The following is a 23,824-nucleotide window of genomic DNA, read 5'->3' as shown; positions in this document are numbered from 1 at the left end:
GGAAGGTTGATAGGACTCTAGTTGTCTTTCCTAAGAAAGGAAGCCTAGTATCTGAAAGGCTATTAGGCTTCTTCCTTAAGGAGTCACTTGGGAGTGGAATTCATCTGACCAACTACCGACCTTTGCATTTGAACTAAGTATTCTAACCTCCTAATGGTAAGACTGAACCATATCCAAAATACCTGGTTTTCATTCCTCCTCTGGGAAGATGGTAATTATTTAAATCTACCACAACCTTAGTGTTGCTAAATATCACTGATTCAAGGGACCATGCTAAAAATACCTGCCACTAGTTAACTTTTGCATTTTTTAGTTTTTCTGATACACCTGAACTGATAGTCAAATGTCTTGCAAAACGTTACAAATGTAGCTATCAAATTTGAAAGCTTTTTAAAACTTAAATTAACAAAGTATAAAATACTGTGTAAATACTTGTGTTATTTAAAGCACACAAACATTTTATTCCACTGAGAATTAATTTCAGAATCTTTATTTATGAACATAACATGTTTGGTTTGCATCTTTATGTTTAGGCTTCCATGTTCTAAGTCTTACACAGCTAGAAAAACTCTGTGTCACAGCTATGCTTCTGTAGAAAGGTAGGTGATAGTGCTGTTATGAGGTAGGTAATGACTTACTTAGGTGTAGACTTTCTTCACAATCCCTTCCCTTCCTCCAAAGCATCAATAGGAACACATTATTTAAATAATTGTCTTTAACATTAATTTTGCAAGCGGCTTTGTAGAGAGTATAAAATTCTAGAGGTCCAACACAGAAGAACAAGAGAACCAGTGAATTTGGTTTTCCTAATGTGCTATATGAGAAGCAGCGAAACCAGTTTTGAGGCAAACTGGAAAGTGTTTTACTCTGAGCAGTGGGTGCAGTTATGTTAAAAGGATTGGCTTAGGATCTGGTGAAATATTTTCCCCTCCTCCCCAAACCTCCTAAACCGAAAGACTTTTTTTGATCATTATGTTGCTGATATGCCAAACACAGAGAAGGAAATTTTGGTTTAATTTTGTCTTTGTGATTTCTAGAACAATTTGGTCCAGGGGGAGGGCAGATTTTGAAAATCCACTTACATATTCCCTCTTCTCCATATGTGTAATTTGATTACTTAGTAAATCCAGTGACTTCAAAGTTAATCTTTTCTTAGTTTCATATCAGGATTGGTTTTACCTGATAAACGAGCTTAGGTTGAGTCTAAAGATTTTCACATAATGAAATGAAGGTGCCATTGCAGCACGTCAGCTTACTCTAGCACTTTCTCTAGCTGCTTTATTGTACCCAAAGGCAGCTTGTTAGTTAGCAGGACTGACACAGGGACCACAGATGGGTGCAGTGAGATTGCTGGCACTTGAAAAACCTGTGCTGTAGCTTTATTGTTACTACATATGTGTCTAAACTTAAAGACAGTGTGAATTAATATACTTGTGTGAAAACCATGCCCTTGTTTCATGTACTAGATGAGATTTCAGAATGAATGAAGTAAATTCACAGCTGATTAAGAACTGCAAAAAACCAAGCCCATAGCCTAGGAAAAGTGCTCTGACTTCGAGATCTTAGAAACATGAAGTCTGTATGTGCAATTTTGAGACGATTCTTCTCTTTCTTTGGATTATATTTTAAATAAAAATAAGAAACTTTAGGATTTGGAAACTGTCCAGTCGTCATAAATTTAAATATAGAAGAGAGAGAGTTCAAGAGAATTTAAGCTTACTGTTGCTCTAAATTATTAAGGTTTTAGATATCTCCTTTTGTAAGTCTTTACTTTCACAAACTGTTTTAACAGAAATGGTCAAAGATGAGGCTTAAAAATTGGTGCAAAATTGTGTATGTGTATTAAAACATTAAATACTTGATATATATATATTTACATTGGAGTGGAAGGCATAAGATACCTGGCAAAGGACATTAACTCATGATAGCTGAGAAGGGCTGACTAGTCAGCACTTGGGAAGTGTTAAAATTGTGGAATGGTGTAAGAGAACAGTCCCAGAATAAAGAGCTAGAACATTACCCGTGTTCTGATCTGCTCGTAAGCCCTGTGTCCTACAAAATTCCAGAGGATCCTTTTGTTTTTTGTAATAACCATTAGCACAGCTCTGATCTACCAGTTCTGCCTCTCTAGAATCTTGTGACTTTGAGAAGTTTGTGGTAAAAGTTTTCTTGGGAGAACCTGGGTCATTAAGCAGGTGTGCTTTTCTAAGGTAGTGTGTTTTTCTAAGGTAGTGTGCTCTTTGGTCTGTGAGATGCATCTGTGTGCAAACTCCATTCCTTTCTCCCCAAGAAGCAGAACTTGTCCTGCCAGCTCTGTGGTGATAGCAGTGGTAATATAGACCCCCCAAAATGGCCAACTTTGGTAGTATATTAATAAATTACCAGTATCTTTTAATTTCCTACGATAAGCTTTGATAGGAAAGAAGTTTCTCAATTTCAAGTACCTGGTGTTTGGAGGAAAAAAAAGGTCTCATGTACTGAAATGTATAGTACAGTAACTTATTTTTATAAAAGAGAAGGGAGGCAAAGATTTCAAAGTTAGGAGATGTTTTAATTACAGGCTGTTTTGCTGTTGGCTCAATGATATGAACTAATTTACATCTCCTAGCTAATTTCAAATATAACTGTGGTATGTATGCAGGACAGTAGCTTCTGGGAGGGATGATTCAAGAAAAAACAAGCAGTCTTGAGGTTTTGGCTGATGCATGTTGGAATGTAACCCTATCCTTTGGATGCTGAACTATGTGGGAAATTGTGGTTATTCTGTATTAATGCAACTCTGCCATATTTAAATTTTGACAAGAGAGTGCTATATATTTTGAAGGTCCTGTTAGTTGCTTTCCTTTTCATGTAGTAATAATAAGTTTGTTAGTTGTGTTAATGCTCCAGATGCACTTTTGTAATGTTCTGTTTTAAGACTGAGGTTTCACAATGTAGACATTGGTTTTTTTTCTTACAATTTAGTGTCTTATTAGTAAGTCAGTTAAAGAAAAAGCTTATGTGTGTTGGAGGCAGAAAGTTCTAACTCAGGTCTTTTAGAAGGTGAGAGTGCTGTATTTACTTTGAAATGTAAATTGCCCCAGAGCTGTTAGCATAAGTAATTTTACTCAGGGTTGTTAAATAAAAATTTGGAAAGGTAAGATGCTTGCTTCTGTTTAGGTTTGTTTATGAATTTTTATGTGGGGAGCTGCAGGAATTAATATTTCAGATTACTATTAATTGTTTAAATAATGTTCCAGATTGTTGGTTTTCCACATTGAATAAAGCAGCGTGCTGGAGACTTGCTTACATTTTTGGACTTCAGTCTACAGGAAGCCTATGAGGCAAAGAGGCATGAGTTCTACCTTGAAATGCAAAGAAAAGAGGAGGAGATGAGACAACAGTTTATGCAGAGGGTGAAGGAGAAAGAAGCAGAATTGAAAGAAGCAGAGCAGCAGGTAGGCATGTCTGTCTGTCTGGAATTGTTTCACTGAGATTTGGAACTGTTAAGTTCTTAGCAAAATGACAACTAATTGTTACTTATAATTTCCTGGTATTTTGAGGGCTGTAACTCGTAAAGTCAAAACAGATTGCACAGATTGATTGGATTAGCAGATTTAATACACAAGGAAACAAAAGAACAAGTCTTTTGAGGAAATGGGGGTTGTTTAACCTGGAGAAAAGGAGTCTGAGCAGGGACCTTATAGCTCTCTACAACTGCCTGAAAGGAGGTTGTACCCAGGTGGGCTGGGGCTCTTCTACTAAGTCACAAGTGATAGGCCAAGAGGGCATGGTCTCAGGTTGTTCCAGGAGAGGTTTAGATTGGGTATTAGGAAAAATGTGTTCACCAAAAGCGTTGTCAAGCACTGGACCTGCCCAGGAAAAAGTCTCCATCCCCTGAGGAATTTAAAAGACATGTAGATGTGGTGCTTTGGGACATGGTTTAGTGGTAGACTTGGCAGCGCTGGGTTAATGGTTGGACTTGATGATCTTTAATGGTCTTTTCCAAACTAAATGATTCTATGATTGTTTAAATGGCAGTCTTTTTTTTTTTTAGGCAAGAGAGAGCTTATGGTCTAAAGGCTTTGGTGGATAGCTGGGGCAAGTCAATAGAGTCAGAGGTGCTATGGTGAAGTAAGAGTGAAGTAAGAGTTGCATTTTCTCTACAGGGAGAAACACCGGTATGCCACAGCAGCACAGTAGCTGCTTTTCATGCCTAGGTTGCTCTGTGAAAAACAAGATTTCAGAAAAAAATCCCATGAGCTATTTTTCAGCCCAGGAGAGCAGAGCATCTGTTTGCCTGACCTCCAGGTTCAGTTATTAGAGATAAGCCCAACCCTCATGTTGAGGGCTTGAAAGTGTGTGCAGGTTGTTGGTGGTGGTTTTGTTCATTTTTTTGGGGTTGTTTTTAAAATCTCATCTATTCCCAGCTGCCTTAAGAATATTTGGACATGTGGACCATTTTTTGAATATGTTGTTGAAAATGTAGTCCTGGCAAGCTGGACTGGCAAAACAGGATCTTCTCATCTGCTTCCTGCCAGACTCTATCATGGTCATACGTATTTATATCTAAACAGTGGTTCAGCTGAAACTGGAAACCCGGGTATATTTATCATTGTTCTTTTCTGGACTCAGTCTCCCAGCAAAGATGCTTTTGCAAGGTGTTCAGGGGCGTGTTTTCAATAAAAAGGCTTCAAACTTTGTTTTCTGAATCTGTTAAGTCCCCCATGTTACTTGTGGAGAAAAATGCAGTTCAGTCCTTCTCAGCATGAGGCTTTGCAATTGGGAGAATACTTGGCCATGTTCAAGGCAGGCTGAGCGAGGCCTTGCACAGTGCCTGTGGTACCCTTTGATGTTCCCTTCTATGACTTTTACCAGGTGGTTTGTGAGTTCTGCATGCTGAAGTAGAGTTATGGGTGTTTGTTCTCCCAGTTCCCCATGTGGGAAAGTGATCATGCAGTCCCTCCTGGAGAGCGCTTGTCATGTGATCTTGCTGCTCCTCTGAGGAGTGGAAAAACAGGAATTTCTGTTGTACTTCAGATTGTTTTCACGTCCTTCATTTAGAGGCAACTTACAGGTGCAACAAGCAGCGTTTCCACTCCTGAGGCACAGAACCACTTAGGGCCCTACCATTTCTACCCCGAGTATTCTGGTTGCTGTACCTGGTTTTGTGGTGCATCTGGCTGACTGCTGCAGTGAAATAAATAGATGAATAATGTACATCCATAAACACATGGGGAGCCAGGAGTTGGACTCGATGGTCCTTATGGGCCCCTTCCAACTCAGGATATTCTGTGATTCTATGATACATAGATACTTTCTGACAGCTCTGCTGAGCAGAACAGGCACACTGTTACATTTCTAATCATAGTTTTTTATTCTTAGTTCCTTCTTTGCAAAAAGTTGAAAGAAAACTCTCTTCTATACCAGTATAGCTGCACTCAGATTGAATTATGCCAGTACAGTTGGTGTAATACAGAAGTAGGATTCTGGGAGGATTTGTGTGTGGGGAGATGTACCTGTTGGTTATCATGCAGGTTTAAACTGGTCACGATGCATCTGGAGAGTAAAAGCCATTAATATGTCAAAAGAACAATCAAAGAACAATTACTGCAGAAAAGCAGGCTAACTTCTTGCAGCCCATAAGTAACTTCCCCGACCAGACTTATTGTGTGTCTACCTATTAACATGTAAATGTAATCAATATGCAGATTAAACTATAATTAATATACATATATATTTAATGTATATATTTTCATTATATATATATATATGAAAATACATACCTGTGTAACTACAGTATGTATATTTCCTTGCCCACTTGGTTTGAGGGAAGTAGATTCTAAAGGACAGATCCTGATTTAATCCTTCTGTTGGTAATAGTTTCCTCTCTGAAGGCATCCTCATTTTTGGTATAATAAAGATACAGTAGGAAATCGCACATTCACTTAGTGTCTTCCGTGGTTTCCACCTGTGCTTTGTGTGCAGTAGCCTGGCTTCTGCGAGTCATTATTGTTCTGGATTGCTGTTCTTTAGTCTTACAGTTTGAGAAAAGAACTGCCATTCTCGTGACGTCCTACAGGAGTTAGGCAATTGCAGAGGGCTTTTGTGCTGTGATATCACCACCTTGCGTTACTGACTGGTAATACTACTTTCTGTGCTTTCTTTAAACAGATACAGACTAAATTTGAACGTCGTATGCTAATGCATCAAGAAGCAAAACTGAAATTAGAGAGAGAGAGAAAAGTTCTGGAAGATGAAATAGCTATGTTTATGCAAAAGAAAGCTAATGCCGAATTACTCCAGTCACAAGCATCAGTCTCTACCCCTCTTCTCAGTTTGAAGAGAGACAAGGACCGCAAAAAGTAGGTGCTGATGCCAGTCATCAGAGGCAGCGATAAAAAACACCCTTCACACACCACTTCTATAACACAAATTTCAGTAAGCCTATTCTGTGATAAGAAGACTGAAGTGTGTAAAATATACTCATGCTTGGATTTGCTTTTAGAGTAATTTCTGTATGTTCTATGAGCATTCTTCCCTTTGTTTGGTTTTTGTTTTCTTTTTCTGCAAAGGACACAAGGTTCCCAACTTGAACTCCTGAGCTTTGATGTCAGCGATGAAGAAACTGTGAATGTTGATGAACAGAGTGAGAGTGAGAACTTAGAGAGTGAGACAGTCACCCAGGGAACTCCAGAAATAGTACTTGATGGCAGCACTCAGGTTTTGAATGTAGGGTATGTTAGTTTGATGAAGCAGTCTGACTGCTGCTGTGTCTTCTTAGGATAGACTTTTGAGAGGACAGATGGATAAAATGGACTGTAAATTTCACCCAGTGTGGAATATGGGCTGATAAACATTTCATTTTCTTTCTTCCCACCCACTTCTTTCTTTCTGCACTCCCAAAAGAAAAGCTGGAATTGTGACGTTTCCGAAATGTATTCAGAAGTGGTCTCCAAAATAACATACTTGACTTTTTCATAATCTAGCAGTTATGAATAATTTCTGTACCAAAAATTCTGCTTTTAATTGCAGCAAGATATTAGTGAACAAAATGTTATTTGCAGCAAAGTTGTAGACTATCAGGAAAGGAAATGAATAAGTTAATTGACTTCTGGTTTTGGAAGAGAAAAAAAAATCACACTTATAAATGAACTTTTCATTCAGAGTTTTTCTATGAACAAGTTAGGTGGGTGCACGTTCCCACAAATATCAAGACAGCTTTGACATATTTGGGGTGTTTGCTAGAAGCCTGCTTGGTTTTTTGCCAAAATTTATTGCATTTCAAGTAATGTTAGTGAGTTTCTTTTCCTAGACTCCTTTATCTGGATTTATATGCCAGTGGAATTCTTCCTAACAGAAGTCATTATCCCCACTATTATAAGTAACTCTCAGCTTCAGGAAGTGTTTAGATTTGTTTTCTCTTGTTTCAGCTTTATTTCTTCAGCATACATTACAGTTTATGTGCTTGCTTTTGTTTTTCAGCTCCAGCTTTATGTGACACCCATGACAGAAGAAACAATATTGATAATTTCTCTTGAGGAAGCAACGATCCACAGTCTGCTTCTGCAGTTACAGGAGTTTCAGTTTCTCACTCCAGGATTTGGAAAACATCTCTTGTTGCTGCATGCTGCAAAAGAAGGATTTTAAACTTTGATCCAGGCACATACAGGATGACAGTTGCTGCGATGGCCACTGCGGACTCTTCTCTTGCCTTGATACCTACGTGTGGCCAGCTCCCTTTCCTTCCAAGTGTGTTGTACCAAAGAAAATGCCCTTGCCATTAATGATTCCATTCCTAAGGTGAATGCTGTACTACAGAAGCATTCAGTGAATGTATCCACTATAACCTTTCTAAAGAGTTATTTTCATATGGTATGGCATATTAGCTTACTAACTATTATTTAATACATTGATGTAATTCAACCATTTAGTGATTTTGCTGACAGCCTTTTGTTTATAGGCTTTTATGTACAAGCACTGTTTTCAATCTCAGATACGATCTTTCTAATCAAAATCTACAGAAATGTTTTTTTCCAGTGCTGTACTGTTAGGTGATTGTTTATCTGACATTTCTGACTCCATTTGGAAAGCACCTGTAACTTTTTGATGCTTGTGACTGTGGTGTTCAGTTACAACAGAGGCTGAACTTCACAAAAACTAGTAGCTGCAAGAGCTTCAGGTTAAAACAAGTATAAAAGGGGGTTGTGTTTTCAGTAGCCAGGATGACTAATGGGAAACTGTAGGAGCTGAGGTTCTCTGGAGTTGTTTAGTGCGACTCTTGAAAAATGAAATACTAACTTGATAGAAGTAAAATACATTTGGTTTGTTTCTGTGTTTCTGTTGTTCTGCTTTCTCTCCCTCCCGTGTTATTAAAAACAAGGAGTAAGATTTCACATTAAACTGAAAAGTATGTTTGTTTTAAATGTGTTAAACTATTGATTGGGAAAAATAGGTGATCTGTGCATACTGTGCCAGAAAGGCAGTATCACAGAATCACAGAACTGTAGGGGTTGGATGGGACCACCAGAGATCATCGGTTCCAACACCCCTGCCAAAGCAGGTTCCATAGGACAGGTTGCACATATATATCATATGACTTGTGATATACTATTCATATACTACTGTAGTTATCATAGAATCATAGAATATCTCAAATTGGAAGGGACCCATAAGGATCATCGAGTCCAACTCTGGGCTCCTCACAGGATTATCTAAAACTAAACCATATGTCAAAGAGCATCATCCAGACCCTCCTTGACCTCTGACAGGCTTGATGCTGTGACCACTTTCCCAGGAAGCCTGTTCCAGTGACTGACCTCACCACCTATTTACTCTCAGAAGTATCCACAGCATTGTTTTCCTTCCATTCCATAGCAATGAGGAGGAATAGATGCTGAGATGTATAAATCCTTAATTGAACTGGAAAGGGGCAAACTGCTAATTCAGTCAGTCCCACAGGCACAGTGGGCTGTCATGTAGGAGGGAAGGGTTAAGAGGAGACACCCATTTCAGCCTGCATGCTCAGCCAGTGTGTAACCGATGCTGCTTTCAAGAGCACAAGAAGAGCTGGGGCCAGGCCCTGTGATTGCTGTCTGATTGCTCCTTCCTCAGCAAAATGCAGCTTGATGAAAGACTCTGGGTTTTTTCCTCTTTTATTTTTTCTTACGTTGCCTGGGCCACTTGCCTCAGTTTGATCAGAAACAAGGGACACCTCCTCCTTAAAAGAGAGAGCAGCCTCATGAAAAATAATACATGTATTTTTTGAACTGAGCAGTGGATTTGGCAGTGTTATAGAGTGACCTTGAGCAGAATGTGATTACAATTGAGTGATGGGTACTGTCAGTGCTCGTTCATCCCTGCACGGGTTATCCCAGCCACCGGTGTTAGCGGGAGCACAGCTCTACATGAGCGTTACAGAAACCCCATCAAAGGACAGATTCAGCTGTCCATGGTGTGGCCACTCTGCTGAGGGCAAAGTCTGAGGTGGGTAAGTACTGTTTGACCTAGATAGCTCTGTGCCTGGCCAGTACTCCAGGATGTGCTGCGCTGGGACAGCTGGGAACCATGAGTAGCACCGTATGGATGCCACGTGTCTTGCTCAGCCTGGGTTTATGGTCGGGTGCACGTGTTGGCCCTGTGGGACTCTGCAGCAAAACAAAACGGGTGCAGGCACCTGTGCAAGAACAGGTGACAAGGAAAGGGAGTCTGTTCACTTGTAGCACAGAAGGAGAGAGCTGGTGGGTTTGCTCTTTTTATCTTGATGTGCATTTAAGTGGTGGAGAGTCATCTGTAAGCATGGGAAATTCCGCAGTTGGTCTGTTTAAGTTCACCTAAAGATGAGGTATCAGATAAGCTCAGAAGTGCAGATCACAGCCTGACAGTCAAATGCAGTTCAAAGAAAGAATAAAGGAACAACTAAGTACCTCCTGAAAGTGCAGAATTGATAGTAGTAGTAAATAAAAATGTATATGCCTCACTGTAGTTTCTCTTAGCTGTGTGCTTTTTAATTGAACCTTCAGAGAGGTTTATCCTGTGGATGAAATGGTTTCAGGACCACTTATTAAAGTCTCTTTATTGTTATGGTACCTGCTGTAAGTGGCTACTGCGAGATCATTTACGGCCTTTACAACTCTGAAGCCTTCACCTTTTTAGATCCTTCCCTTAGGACAGATTCCATACATATTTTGTGTATTTGTTCTTAACTGCATCTTTGAAATTACTTTGCCATGAGAAGACACAGCCAGGATGTGTAACTGGTCTTACCTTAAATCTTTTACTACTCACCATATAGCATTGCCTACGTATTTTGTGTCAGGAACATTTAGATTTGCATTGTAAAAGTAGGTAGAGTTGACTGGATTTCAAAAATTAAGAATGCCTGGGCAGTGGAAACAAGGACAAACAGCACAGGAGGACTACAGAGGTGCTGTTCGCCTCCAGAGGGGGAAAATTTGTGCAGCCAAAGCTCAATTAGAGCTCAAGCTGTTCTGCACTGGGATGGACAACAAAAAGACCCTTTTAAAATATGTTTACAGCAAAAGGAGGATCAGAGAGAACATTGGTCCATTGCTAAATGAGGTCAGTCACCTCACAAATAGGGGCACAGACGAAGAAGAGATGTTTAATGTTGTTTTCATCTCTGTTTTCAACATCAATGGTGGGTGCTGAGAACCTAGAACCCTGTGTTGAAAGACTGAGACTTGGGGGATGATGAACTCCCATCCAACCGCAGACTTGTTACAGACTTGTTGATCCAGCTGGATGTGCATAAATCTGTAGGACCCAGTGGGATTCATTCCAGGGTACCGAAAGAACTGGCTGATGTTATCACAGGACCTTTCTCCATTATTTTTCAATGGTCTTCAGAATCTGGAGAGGCTCCAGCTGACTGGGGACAGATTTAGATCAGATATAAGGAAGAAATTCTTCCCTATGAAGGTAGCTGAGACCGTGGCACAGGCTGCCCAGAAAAGCTGTGGCTGCCCCCTCCCTGGCAGTGTTCACGGCCTGGTTGGATGGGGCTTTGGGCAGCCTGGGCTAGTGGAGGGTGTCCCTGCCCATGGAGGGGGGTTGGAACAACATGGGTTTGGGGGTTCCTTCCAGCCCAAACCCATCTGTGTTTCTATGACTGGAAGCTCAATTGAATATCAATTAACAGTGTGCCATGGCAGCCAAAAGGGCCAACTGTGTCCCGGGGTGCATCAAGCACAGCACAGATACCCAGTCAAGGGTGGGGACTGCCACACTCTACACTGCACTGGTGTGACCCCACCTGGAGCACCGTGTGCAGTTTTGGGTACCTCAGCGTAAGGAGGACATCACACAGTGTGTCCAGTGCAGGGTGACCAAGATGGTGAGAGGCCTCAAGAGCCAGACTTAGGAGGACCTGCTAAGGGCATGTGTTATACTCAGCTTGGAGAAGGCTGAGAGGGGTGACATCACTATCTACACCTTCTTCCGCTGGGCAGCGAGATGGGGGTTGCTGCTCATCTCTCTCCAGTGACCAGCAACACGACACAAAGAAATGGACTGAAGTGGCAGCAGGGGGACTTCAGATTGGATTTCAACTTACCAAAAGACGAGTCTCTTCCACAACAGCAACATAATTTCAAAAGAAAAATGACTTTGTCAAGACCTTTGTGCAGACTTGGGTAACTTTAACCCTGCAAAAAGTGATTTAGTGTCACTCGTAGGCAGGTCACTACTACCTACCTGCGTTTTCATAGCCTACTGAGGCATCTACCTCTCCTTGCTTTCTCTACTAAATAGATTTTTTAAAAAATCCAGACCCTAGCATCACGGCAGCAAACCGCTGGTATATCTACTTGCAGGATTTTGAACAAGAGGGGAAGGGATAAGAACCATCAGCAGCGTTTTCACTAGGGAGCGCTCGAGGAACATGGATCTTGCTTCTGGGCACGGGTCTGTGGCATCGGGGAACTCTGGCACTGGCCCCGAGCAGCCCATCTCTAGTCCAGCCTACTTCTGTCAGGGATTTGGAGTAGGTGGTCTCAGAGGCTCCTTCCAACATCACCCACTCTGCAATTTTGTAATTTATTCAGCACGAGATATATATATATACACACACACATATATATTTAGCAAAAGAGAACATTAACTTATTTTCTGTAGAAACAAAGCTGTAGTCACAGAAGGCAATATAAAAGTTAAGTGACATGAGAGCTCCGAGCTCACGTGGCCGACTGTGTCTGCTAAAGCATTATAATGCTGAAATTGGTCTTTGTACTTTGGAAACTTAAGAACACAATTGCACCTTATTCCTATTGCTCTGAGCTGGAGCAAGCTCCTGGCAGGACCTGTGCCCCCATGGAGAGAGGAGCCCACGCTGGAGCAGGTTTGCTGGCAGGACTAGTGACCCCGTGGTCTTGAAGGTCTATACCCCGTGGGAGGGACCCCACACTGGGGCAGGGGAAGAGTGTGAAGAGGCAGAGACAATCTGTGATGAACTGACCCCAACCGCCATTCCCCATCCCCCTGTACCACTCAGGAGGAGGAGGGAGAGAAGTCGGGACTGATGTTGAGCCTGGGAAGAAGGGAGGGGTGGGGGAGATGTTTTAAGATTTGATTTTTTTTCTCGTTATCTGACTCTGGTTGGCTTGGTAGTAATTATTTTTTTTTCCTAAGTTGAGACAGTTTTGCCCATGACAATAATTAGTGAATGATCTCGTGATGAACACCCACGAGCCTTTCATTATATATTTTCTCCCCTGCCCAGCTCAGGAAGGGAGTGATAGACCAGCTTTGGTGGGCATCTGGCCTCCTCTGGTCAACCCACCACTGGACCTTAAAGATCCCCTAGGTCCAACCCCAGTGCCACTCCAGTTTTTGGGAGCCAGAGAGGCTGCGGGTGCATCCGTGAGTGTGACTGGTTGGGAAAAAAAATTAAATAAAAAAAATCCTGTTTGGTATGAAATGAAGTTGAAAAGTACTAAAAATGGCAAGCAGCCCATCCAAAACCCTGCAGAGGGTGTGTTTTCAAATAAGTTGATTTTATCCCAGTCAGTATTCAGTCAAACTTTAAACAGAAAGACTACAAAAATATCCCCAATCTTATAACTTTACCGAAAGAAGGAGAAATGCAGATCAAGGTATCCTCTGGGTCCACATTTCTGGTGTCACCCTTAATCTGCTCACCTTCAATAGCTGAAACCCAGCCAGTGACTTCAAGTTGATAAAGAGCTTACTCAAATAAAATGTTTTGATACAGATTCTCAGGAAAAAAGACCCAGAGGCGAGACCAGGGACTTCTGTTTTTTGAATCAGCAGATCTGTTTGCAGATCTGTTTTAAAGGAACATTAAATCATCTTGGAAATGAAGTTTCTTGGAAATTAGGAAGGGAAGTCTGTCCTGGTTCTGGCAGGTTGCTGTCAGTCAGGGTTTCTCTGGAATTTTGGTACATTTTTTGTTTATTTATTTTAAAGCCCCTTTTAGTCTAGTTTATGGAGGCTGCCAGTGAAGGGTGCTAAAGAACCATCCTGGAGAGCCTGCAGCTGCTGGAGCTGTGGCCTGCTGCGAGCTCATGTTCATGTTTAAGCATAAAACCAAACCCCCAGGCGAAGGAAAGCTGTGAAAGCCCCACTTTGTAAAGCAAAAATTAAAAAGATCTTCTTTACTCCTCAGAGGCAGCAAGGACGGAAAATCCTTGGGAAGGTTGAAGTCCGTGAGAGTGCTGTCGCAGGAAGGATCCAGCAGCGCGAGTTGTGAAAGGCTGGGTGGTGGGAACAGGGTCTTTGGCATGAGGAGCCCAGGAGAAGAGAGCTGCTGGGCTGGGTGTGATGTGCCAGTAGGGAAAATTGTGACATTCTCAAGTCTGAGACATTCATACAGTATGTTTTAAAGCCTGCATGTTGAAAAGGCCCTTGAGATTCTTCTGGTGTCTGTTTCCAAACATGTGAGAAATTACTCCCATTTAGACCAGTTTAACCATGCTTTTTCTCACTGTGGAGATTTTATTTTCTTTTACTTCTAGACATAGCAGAACATCCTTCCTCTTCCATGTTTGCTGAGTCCTCCAGTGATGGTTCTCAGCCTCCTGCTGAAAACGTGTATTATCACCTAAGCCCAAGGGAATGCTCTTTGGTAATATACTCGGGAGTTTACATCAAAAAAACCCCTTCAAAGTAAAACCCACAGAGCTTATGTCCCTGCCCTGGTGCATTGGCACTGGAGCTGGCTCCATCAGGCACCGTATGGATGCTCACGGCTTCCTCACAGGATGATGCTCTGTGGTGGTGTCTCAGGATGGCTCTGGAAGTAGAATCATAGAATCATAGAATCATAGAATGGTCTGGGTTGGAAGGGACCCCAAGGATCACAGAGTTCCAACCCCCCTGCTACAGGCAGGGCCATCAACCTCCAGGCCTGGATCTACACAAGGTTGCCCAGGGCCCCATCCAACCTGACCTTGAACACCTCCAGGGATGGGGCATCCACCACCTCTCTGGGCAGCCTGTTCCAGCACCTAAGTAGTTCAAAGTAGAGATCAAAGGTGCAGATATAAGCAGGTAAGACAACAGAAAAGACTCTTTTGAGAAGAAAGAAATCCCCTCTTGGGTTTCTGACATGGCTTCTCGCAGGGTGGGAGGGAGTGACGTCTGGTGCTCTGTAGGAGGGGGATTAGAGTAGGAGCAGCCCCGTTACAGCAAATAGCAAAAACAGTAGAAGAGAAAACTCCTTTGCCAGCTGGAAGTCAGCAGCAGTGGGAGGAGTATTTTTCTGTCGGAGGCAAAGGGAGTACTTGAGTCCTGGCTCCTGAGTGACAGTTTCCTACGGGTCCCTGAAGAGGAAGCCTCTTCTTCTCCTTGCAGAGCAAAGCCCAGTGAAACAAAACATGTGATTTCATTCTGTTCTGCACAAGTCACTCCTCTGGGCACGATGAAATGTTTTGTTCTCAGGCACGAGTGGGTCAGCGTGGTCTGAACACTCATCTGCCATGTGAAGTTCATCCTTCCAGCTGCCAGAGAGGATTTGTTCTGGGCTCCTGTGCTAATGCCTTGGACGTCCTCACAATGCTCTGGGATAGACAGCATCTGAGTAACAGTCCTTATGGCCAGGCCAGGCAACAAGGTTTGCTGTTCATACCCAGTGGTCTGATTGGGTGATGAGCAGAGGGTTGGATGAGCCTCAGCCTTGCTTGGTGGCTGGAGAGTCATCCTCAGGGCCTGATGTAGCAGGTCTGTCTTCACTGGGGAAGAGGTGAGGACTGTCACTACCTCTTCGCCATTCAGGTAAACGCCCCAGTTGCTCAGCTGATGGGAGCAGGGGAGGGGCTTCTACCTTGTAGCTAATTTGCAAATAATTTCGGGATGAAAACTGAGCCTTTTGGCAAAGAGGAAAAATAATCTCCAGTTGTTTCCTCGTCTGCTGGTTCCCATTCTGGGCTGATGCTCTTCCTTTCTGTCCCTCTCTGTGATATCATTTGTAGGTCACTTTGCCTTAGTCTCTGCAGCCTGTCAGCAAGATCTACCCTGGTGGGATCTGACTTCCCAGGGAATGCAGTGTTGGGCCAAAGCTGGCTGATGGCAAGCTTTTGGTCATGTAGTATAAACTTAGCATGGAGAACAAACAAACTTTGCCATCCTTCTGCACAAGATTTGAACATAAGAGCTTGTTGAGGGCTGCTGGGGAGGGTTTGCTCTTTGATTTATCCAATCACTACTTTCTGGTGCTGTGTTGTGCCAGAACAGGTCTGTCACCTCTGGAGCACGGAGCCATGTCCTGCGGCTGCCTGTAGCCCCCCACCTGGGGGTCTGAGCCACTGGGAGCCTGTGGTGGGTGGCTCTTACCTGGGGACAGGGGAAAGGGGGTGTGGGGGGGGTGGTTCTGCGCCCTTTCCTCCCAGGTAATGCTATTGCAGCATTGACCATTGACTGGGTGGAAATGAAACACAGATCCCAGTGTCCTCAAAAGTGCAATAGGACCCTGTGCCTTTATTGCTGGGTAACTCCCTGGGAGAAGAGCTGTGCTGTTCGAGCCTCCTGCTTGTTCTCACTTTCACACGTGCACAGGATCATTTTTCATCTCTGGCTTGCAGATGTATCCCAGCCCTTGCTTTCTGAGCACCGCTCGTGAGATATCTGTGGGTTTGATTCTCTCCCCCAGGTTTATTTGCTTGTACCTTCTCCAAGTTAAACTTCACAGTTGTTCTTCGTAGGGGATTTGTAAACTTTTCAGGTCCTGTTGTGTTATTTCTCTGCCCTCACTTGTGATCCTAACGCCTCCCAGCTCCAAACTGGCTCCAAATGCAGCACGTTATTTTCTACGAAGACTAAGAAGAGAACATCAGCTTGACATCGAATCAGGTACCTTCCAAGGACATGTTCTCTCAGCTGGACCATTTTACTGCTGTACACCCTGAAGAAACGTAGCAGTGACAAATTGGTGAGGTGCCTTGCCTTGCAGCAAAGGGTGTGGGGTCTTGCCTTGTGCTCCTGCCAATGAGCTCAGCGCAGACAGCTCAGGCTGCGAGCTGTGAGGTGGGGTCATTCAGGCTGGGCCTGTTGGTGTGTCATGGGTGATGAAAGCTGAATTAATCCTGGTGGGCCTCTGAGGTGTGTGGGGATCTCCAACCCCTCCTGATGTGATGGGGACACAACTCTAAGGGAGCTGTTGGTACTAGGGGAGCTTCTATCCTTTCATGGTGCTTTGAGATTATGTACTAGCAATATGACAGTGTGCTTAGTGTCATGGCAGTGTCCCTGTCAGGAAACCCCTGTATTTAAAATGTGAAAGTGGAAGGCACTGTAGTCTGGGGAGAGGAGTGAGACCCAGTGGCTCTGAACTTGGGACTTCAACCTGCTCTTCCCTGCTCTCCCCTGGCACCTGCACGGGCCCTGGGATCTCTGCCTGTCCATGTTCAGCCCTGGAACAAAAACATTGTTTCTCTGTGGCCAGAAGTGCTGGAAAATAACCTTTGTGGGCCTGATATGAGCAGGTATCAAAGACTGACATCTTTTGTGGGATACGGGATAGGGGCAGTAATTACTGTCTCAGGACTAGGAGTTGGTTTAGGCTTGCTCAGAAATCGAGTAGGCAATTGCCCAGGGCTGTGGGCAATTACAGGGGTGAGCCTGTGCATACACATCCACCCTGAGGCTCTGTAATGGCAGAGGTAAAGCACATCTGGCTGGGTGCATAAAGGGTGGTAATTCCCTGAGTGGCAGAGGGCAGCAGGGAGAGCGTTTGGTTAGTGTAATTCCACCCTTGTCTTTTCACAGGGGCTGAGCAAATATATCAGCAGCCAGGAGCTCTTTTGAGCTCGTTGCTGATGAACATGCAGGCATCATCCCATGGGGTTATGGGGATGGAGAGCAGATGTTTAGCTTCAGAGACCACAGGGGATGGACAACAGAAGTGGGCTGGGGATCAGCAGGAGCTCTCCTGGGAGATAGAAGTGCTGAGCAGCAAACATTTGCATTACACCTCCACTCTCCTGGGTGTTACTGCTGATGGGGGTTGGGATTTCACCCCCAGCAGAGTCAGGCAGCCACGTTGGTGTCCGTCTGTCGTGGTTTTACCCCGGCTGAGAGCTGAGATCCACGCAGCTGCCTGCTCCTTAAAGGAAAAGAGCAGGGGAAGAGGGAAGGGGGGGGTGAGAGGCAAGGGAAGGGAAAAGGAAGGGGCAAATAACCTCAAAACCAAGAAACTAAGAGGCCCGTGGGTTGGGATAAGGATAGTTTACTAAGATAACAGAAAGATACAATGTAACAATGCTAACAGGACTTCAGAGCAAAAATATATGAAGCTGTTGATACCCAATGCACTTTCTCACCAAACCCACAGCTCAGGCCGTGCCACCCAGAGCCGTCCCAGAACCCGACCGTCCCCCAAGAACCGGGCGTCCCGGAGCCGCCCCCGGCCTTCCTCCCGTCAGCCCCCGATATCCTGGGCAGGACGTAACTGGCGTGGAATACTCTCTTTGGACAGTTGGGCCACCTGTCCTGGCTTTGCCCCTCCTTTCTCATGAAGAGCTGAGAAAGTCCTTGACTGTCTGACAGCAACTAGAAACATCAGGGTGTTATCAGCACTGCTCCCATTTTAACTCTCAAGCACAGCATTCCATCCGCTGCTACAAATGAAATTAACTCCATCCTGACCAAAACCAGGACACCATCCCAGAGCAGAAGGTGGGACTCCTGCCATGTACCACTGGGGCCACCTATTTCCACTTGCCCTGAGTGGGATTTTCCCTCCACTCTGTGGTTTGTTTCTCTTTTCCTTCCTCTCTTCTCCCACCTCTCATACATTGGCTGCAGTCTTTCTGCTGGAGCCTTGGGCTGTCTCAAGAGGTTTAAGGAAGGACTTGGTGCTGCTGGCCACGAGTAGTATGGCCAAGAGCAGCCACAAAGCAAGGAGGTGAAATAATCCCCAAGTCTTGGTGGCTCAGGGGCAGCTGTGCAGAGTGCTGGATCCAAGCTCTGCTTGTGAAAGTCCTCTGCTCCTAGATGCTGCAGTGAGGAGCAAAGCAGAAACGCTCCTGGAGACTCTCCGAGATGCTGGCTTAGTTGCCTGGTTATGCCGGTGAGGAGGGATGAAATCTCTGGGCACAGATGATATTAGTCCTTGTTGCAGACTGCAGAAGATGAATTGCTGGCAGCGTGGACACATGGAGCACACGCCTCCCGCAGCCAGACTCGCAGCCCCACCAAAGGTCTGCATCACTGAATAGGCCCATGGTCGTTCCTCGTCTGCTGGGGTGTCCTGGTGTGTCCTGCTTCTGCACCAAAGACTTCCTCCTTCCTCCCATCTAGCTTTGTCACATGGACTCACAGTCCTGTGGTAGCCAGTGTGTCTGCAGTGACAGCTCCGTCATCAGGCCAGAGCCGTGTTCTCACTGAGCATCTCCTGGATGCTACAACAGCCATCACCAGCCCCCATGGCCTGTCCGCTCCCCTCTGTGTGTCCCAGCTCCTTCCCAGCCCTCAGCAAACCCATGGAGAAGCAAAAGCACGGGGTGGCCTCAGTGGTGTTGGGGTGATGCCAGGGCCGGGCCGGGCAGCGGGGTGTCTGATCGGAGCTTTCATCTCTCTTTCTGGGCTGAAAGGTCCATACAGACATTTGAGGAAAGGAAAAAGAAGAACAAGAAGGAAAACATTTGACACATTTTTTTGTAAACAATTACCTATCTGGAACTAGTTTTGGAAACACGTTCTGGTAAAAATAAAAGGAATACTTAAATAAAGGCAAGGCAGTATCAGAGCGGATTAACTTCTGAAAACCTGAGGTAAAAACTGAGTTACAGTTATTAGGATAGGATGGAGATTTAAGTGAGACATTAAAGAGATGTGTTCCGAGTAATATATTGGATTTGCTCTAATTTTATTAAGTCAGAGGCAGGTCTGGCACTGTGCCTTCCTTCACTTCGCAAATCGTAGAATCATAGCATCATAGAATGTGTAAGGTTGGAAGGGACCTTTGGAGGTCATCTAGTCCAACCCCCCACGTTAAGCAGGGACATCTTCACTAGATGAGGTCTCTCAGAGCCCCATCAAGCCTGACCTTGAATATCTCCAGGGATGGGGCCTCCGCTACCTCTCAGGGCAGCTTCATATGAGCGCATGATGTCAGCAGTAGAGGGAAAGAAGTGGCACTAAGGGTGGATTTTAAGGTCACATTGTCACAGCTTGGCCCAAGGAAAGGCAGTAACTTCAAGAGGCTAAAACCAAGCCCCAGACCCCTCTAAAAGAGAACAGATGGGTTTTATACCCACAGGTGATTACTGGCATTTCTGTCCAGCACCCCAGAAAGAGACTTATGTTTCAATTGCAGCACTCAGGATGGTAGTTTGAAACTTGCTACAAAGGTCTTTTGTGCCACGCTCTTCTTAAAGGCAGTATTTTAGGGTCTCCTCAGCTCAGCTACGGTTGTGCCAGGGCCGTTAGAGAAGCCCGTGCTGCCACGTTACCTCCGGTACGGTGACAGAGGGACGTGGTGTGAAAGCCAGGGGAGACCCTAACCCGTATGGAGCCCCAGAGAGACTAAATTCTGCCTTAACTGCGGTCAGTGCTTCTGCCATCGCCGCTGCCACGTGCCAGAGGCTCTTTTTCCTAATTGAAAGTGATAGCTCCCTGGGTGCTGGGGAGTCATGTGGCAGCCCTTTTATTGCTGGGCGGATTATGTGCTCGCTGTATGTCACACACCGCCTGGAGAAACCCAGCAGATTTTATGGATACGAGGGACGGTCCCTCATTGGGGTTTGGGTTTTTTTTTTCCCGTCTCTCGCTCATTCTTGTGTCCTCAGTGCAGCTCATTAACAATTTTATTAACATCTGGGCTGTGGTATGATGGCTTTGGTGCAAAAATTAGCAGAGAGCTCCGGAAGAAAAATCCCCTGGTGCTTGGATTACAGGGATGTGCATGTGTACGCTTCCCCTTACGTGCACAGCAACATTTCAGTGAAGGAAAATTCATGAGGAAAAGAAAAAAAATTTTAAAAATCCCTTGAATTTACTTGGCTATGAAGAAAAGTTAGAGAAAAGAAATTAATCTGTCCTCAAAAAGGTTAATGCAGTCTATCAAGCCAGGGAGATTAATGGAAGTGCAAAAACTAATATAGTTTAGGAACTAAGTCAGCTTTAGAAAGCAAGATAAGGCTAATGACAAAATAAATCACTTTATAACCACGCGGCCGAGCTGCAGCTGTGCCCCAGCGAGGGTGGGCCGGCAGCTCCCTCGTCCCCCGGTCACCCACGGAGACTGCACCCTGTCACTGGCCACTGGAAGCAGGGCTGCAGGACAAACCCACACTGCTGCAAGCCCCACTGGCACCGAAATCAGTAGGGCTGCTACAGAGCAATTTGCTTTGCCCGGGGCTGAAAAGAGCTGCTGTGTCAGCTGGCCTCTGACCCAGTGCTGCCGGGGATCTCACCTGCATCGCATCCCACCGCTGGTGGGGCAGGAGGCAACATCCTTTCAGTACCTGAAGGAGACCTACAGGAAAGCTGGGGAGGGACTGTTTGCAAGGATATGGAGTGACAGAAGGGGCAGTGGTTTTAAACTAGAGCAGGGCAGGTTTAGATTAGACATTAGGACGAAGTTCTTCAATCTGAGGGTGGTGAGACACTGGCACAGGTTGCCCAGAGGGGTGGTGGAGGCCCCATCCCTGGAGGCATTCAAGATCAGGCTTGGTGGGGCTCTGAGCAACCTGATCTAGCTAAAGATGTCCCTGGTTACTGTGTGTGTGTGGCTGGGGGGGGTGTGGAAGAGGCACTAAATGGCCTTTAAAGGTCCCTCCCAACCAAACACATTCTGTGACTCTGTGACTCTATGATTGACAGATGAGATCATCTGAGCACTCCTAGATCTGGGCTGAAGGGCTACAGGCTGCTCTGGCCCTTCCTGCTCCTGCTGGACCTCAGGCACTGCCTGCCAGTGCTTTTGGGGGCAGTGGGAGCTGCTGCCCCACTGGCCCCTTGAGTATCCAGCGAGGTCTAATGTGGCATGGCTTCAGGCACCAGCCAATATCCAAGCTGCTGAACCCCTCATCCAGGCAAGTGGCTGACCCCTGGGAAAGGGCACATTGGGGCTGGAAGGTGCCTTGGGCACTCACCGTCTCTCTCTGCTCTGTGTAAACAACCAAACGCTCGCTGGCGACCTGATCCTCCTGCCCCAGTCACCCTCCCTCACTTTCTCCTGTTCCCTCTCTCAGCTAATGAATATTTACTTAGACAAAGTGAAGCAATGCTTTTAACAAATTGTCTTGGGCAAAATTTAGCCTTAATTTGGTGTGTGTTTCCAGAGCACTTTACCATCCACTGGTCAGGGTAAATGGATGGATGTGCAGTGTTACAGCAGCTCTTTCTATTAAAATGCTCAAGAATGCCCTTTTCTCCCTTTAGATCTGGATGAATGCTGCCCTAGATAATGAAGGGCTCATCTATGAGGATGGGAGAATTGAAGGAAGGAGGACTTATTTTTTTTTCCTTTTTGCTTGATTTTCCCTTTAAAGTGCCTGCTCAGGAGTCCTCTCACATTAATAGAAAGTTTGGACATTAGATAATTTCTGAAATTAATGCTATTGCTGCATCTCCAAACGGATGGGAGAACATCAGAGAAAATCCAGAAGCTGCCAGAAGATCTGCGGCCTTCAAACAAGGGAGTCATTCACAGGTGACACCTCAGGTGGCTTCTTCCAACTTCCTGGTGTTGCTTTACAGCTGATGCCTGCAGCTTGTACAACACAGCGACCTCTGACAGGTAGCCCTGGACCAGCTGGAGTAGCATTGATCAAAACGGCATGTAGCACTGCAGCACCCCAAGAGCTCAGTGAAAGCACCTCACTCTTTTAGGGGCTGGTGCTAAAGTAGTGATGGTGAGATGTGTAAATATACATGTGTTCACATATATACACACATATGTGGAAGGGGTTATGTGTGTGTGTGTGTGTGTGTGTATTTATTTATCACAGTGGTGAACGTAGAACCCATCGTCTTCAACTTGTGCAGCCACGTGCACTGACGGGTTGAGTTTGATGCCTCCATCTCTGGAGACATTCAAAACCTTCCTGGATGCTGTCCTGTGCAGCCTGCTCTAGGTGATCCAGCTCTGGCAGTGGGGCTGGTCGATGATCTTCAGAGGTCCCTTCCAACCCCCACCCTTCTGTGATTCTGGGATTCTGTTAATTGGCCAAATTTGCAAAACTGTCCATAGTCCTTCTTCTCCCATGGTGCAATGAGTCCCTTTCAAGGGATGCCCTGGCCAGTCCCTGAAGGTCTCAGTCACAGGAGCAGAGCTGGTGGGTGAGACTGAAATCCCAGATGCCTCCTGAACAGAGGGCAGAGCCCTTCCAGATGCGGCTACAAGCACTACTCATTGGTTTCCCTTCCTAACAGTCCAGCTCACGATGGCCATCCTTGGTGTACCCACTTCCTTTCAAGTATCCTTTTAGTCATAGATTTGTGTGAGTTATTCAGTTATTCTACACCAAATGGTCTGAGGCCCCAACAATTTATTCACACATGACTTCAGTCGCTTTTACAGACCTATTGCCTTTTTCCTGCCTTGTAGAGACTCACGTGCATTTTTCTACATGAGACAGACTTAAAAGAGAAAATAAACCCATTGCATTAATCCTTTCCTTCCTCTGCCTCCCAGATGAGCAAAACCATTGGAGTAAACTCAAACCTGGTTCTTAATTTATGGAGAAACGCAGAAGCCTAAATCACTCTCTGGGAAGATTAGATTACGAACTTCAGTGGAAAAACTTCAGGAATTCCAATTCTGCAAGCTGCTGAAAGCTTCCAGTTGTTGAACCCTGCGGGGTCCCACAGGCACCCCTTCCCTCCAGGGTAAGACCAAAGAAAACTGTTGCCTGCCCTGTGGAAAATGCCAGGTGGTAGAAACCCACCGTGCTGGAGGCACCTGCCAGCACTGAGCAGCTTTGACTTTTGGGGTAACTTTTGTTTTTGCAACCAACTAAACAGCCAACCAATTAACTAACCAGCACAAAAGCACATCCAACACGGGACAGCTACCTGGAAAAGTGACCACCAGCATGTGGTTGATGGGGGTTGGCTTATTGGCACTTAGGCAATTGATGGTGTTGGCTGTATTTCATTTTTCAGATGGGTCGTGGAATCACAGAATCGCAGAAAGGTTTGGGTTGAAAGGGACATTTAAAGGCCATCTAGTTCAACCCTCTGCCATGAGCAGAAACATCTTTAAGCAGACCAGGTTGCTCAGAGCCCCATCCAAACTTGCCTTGAGTGTTTCCAGGGTTGGGGCATCTACCACCTCTCTGGAGAGTGTTCTACTATTCTCATTGTAAAAGGTTTCTTCCTTATATCTGATTTAAATCTACATCTACTCTCTTTTAGTTTAAAA

The 23,824-nt window shown here is 45.0% G+C and overlaps 1 protein-coding gene across 1 annotated transcript in view; it reads left to right on the top strand.

Annotated features, from left to right (window-relative positions):
- The window catches only part of SEPTIN10 (septin 10), a 29,565-nt gene extending 21,196 nt beyond the window's left edge, over nucleotides 1–8,369 (top strand). Inside the window, exons 8-10 of the mRNA XM_084272614.1 lie at nucleotides 3,305–3,437; nucleotides 6,154–6,344; nucleotides 7,465–8,369. Coding sequence (XP_084128740.1) covers nucleotides 3,305–3,437; nucleotides 6,154–6,344; nucleotides 7,465–7,480 — 340 coding nt within the window. The 3' untranslated portion in view covers nucleotides 7,481–8,369. The remainder of the gene's footprint in view (nucleotides 1–3,304; nucleotides 3,438–6,153; nucleotides 6,345–7,464) is intronic.
- The last annotated feature ends 15,455 nt before the right edge of the window (nucleotides 8,370–23,824 follow it).

This window comes from Gallinula chloropus, assembly GCF_964237585.1.
Source record: "Gallinula chloropus genome assembly, chromosome: 1".
NCBI classification, from domain to species: Eukaryota; Metazoa; Chordata; class Aves; order Gruiformes; family Rallidae; genus Gallinula; species Gallinula chloropus.
Note: the sequence above shows the minus strand (reverse complement) of the source record. Positions and strands in the feature narration are given on the sequence as shown.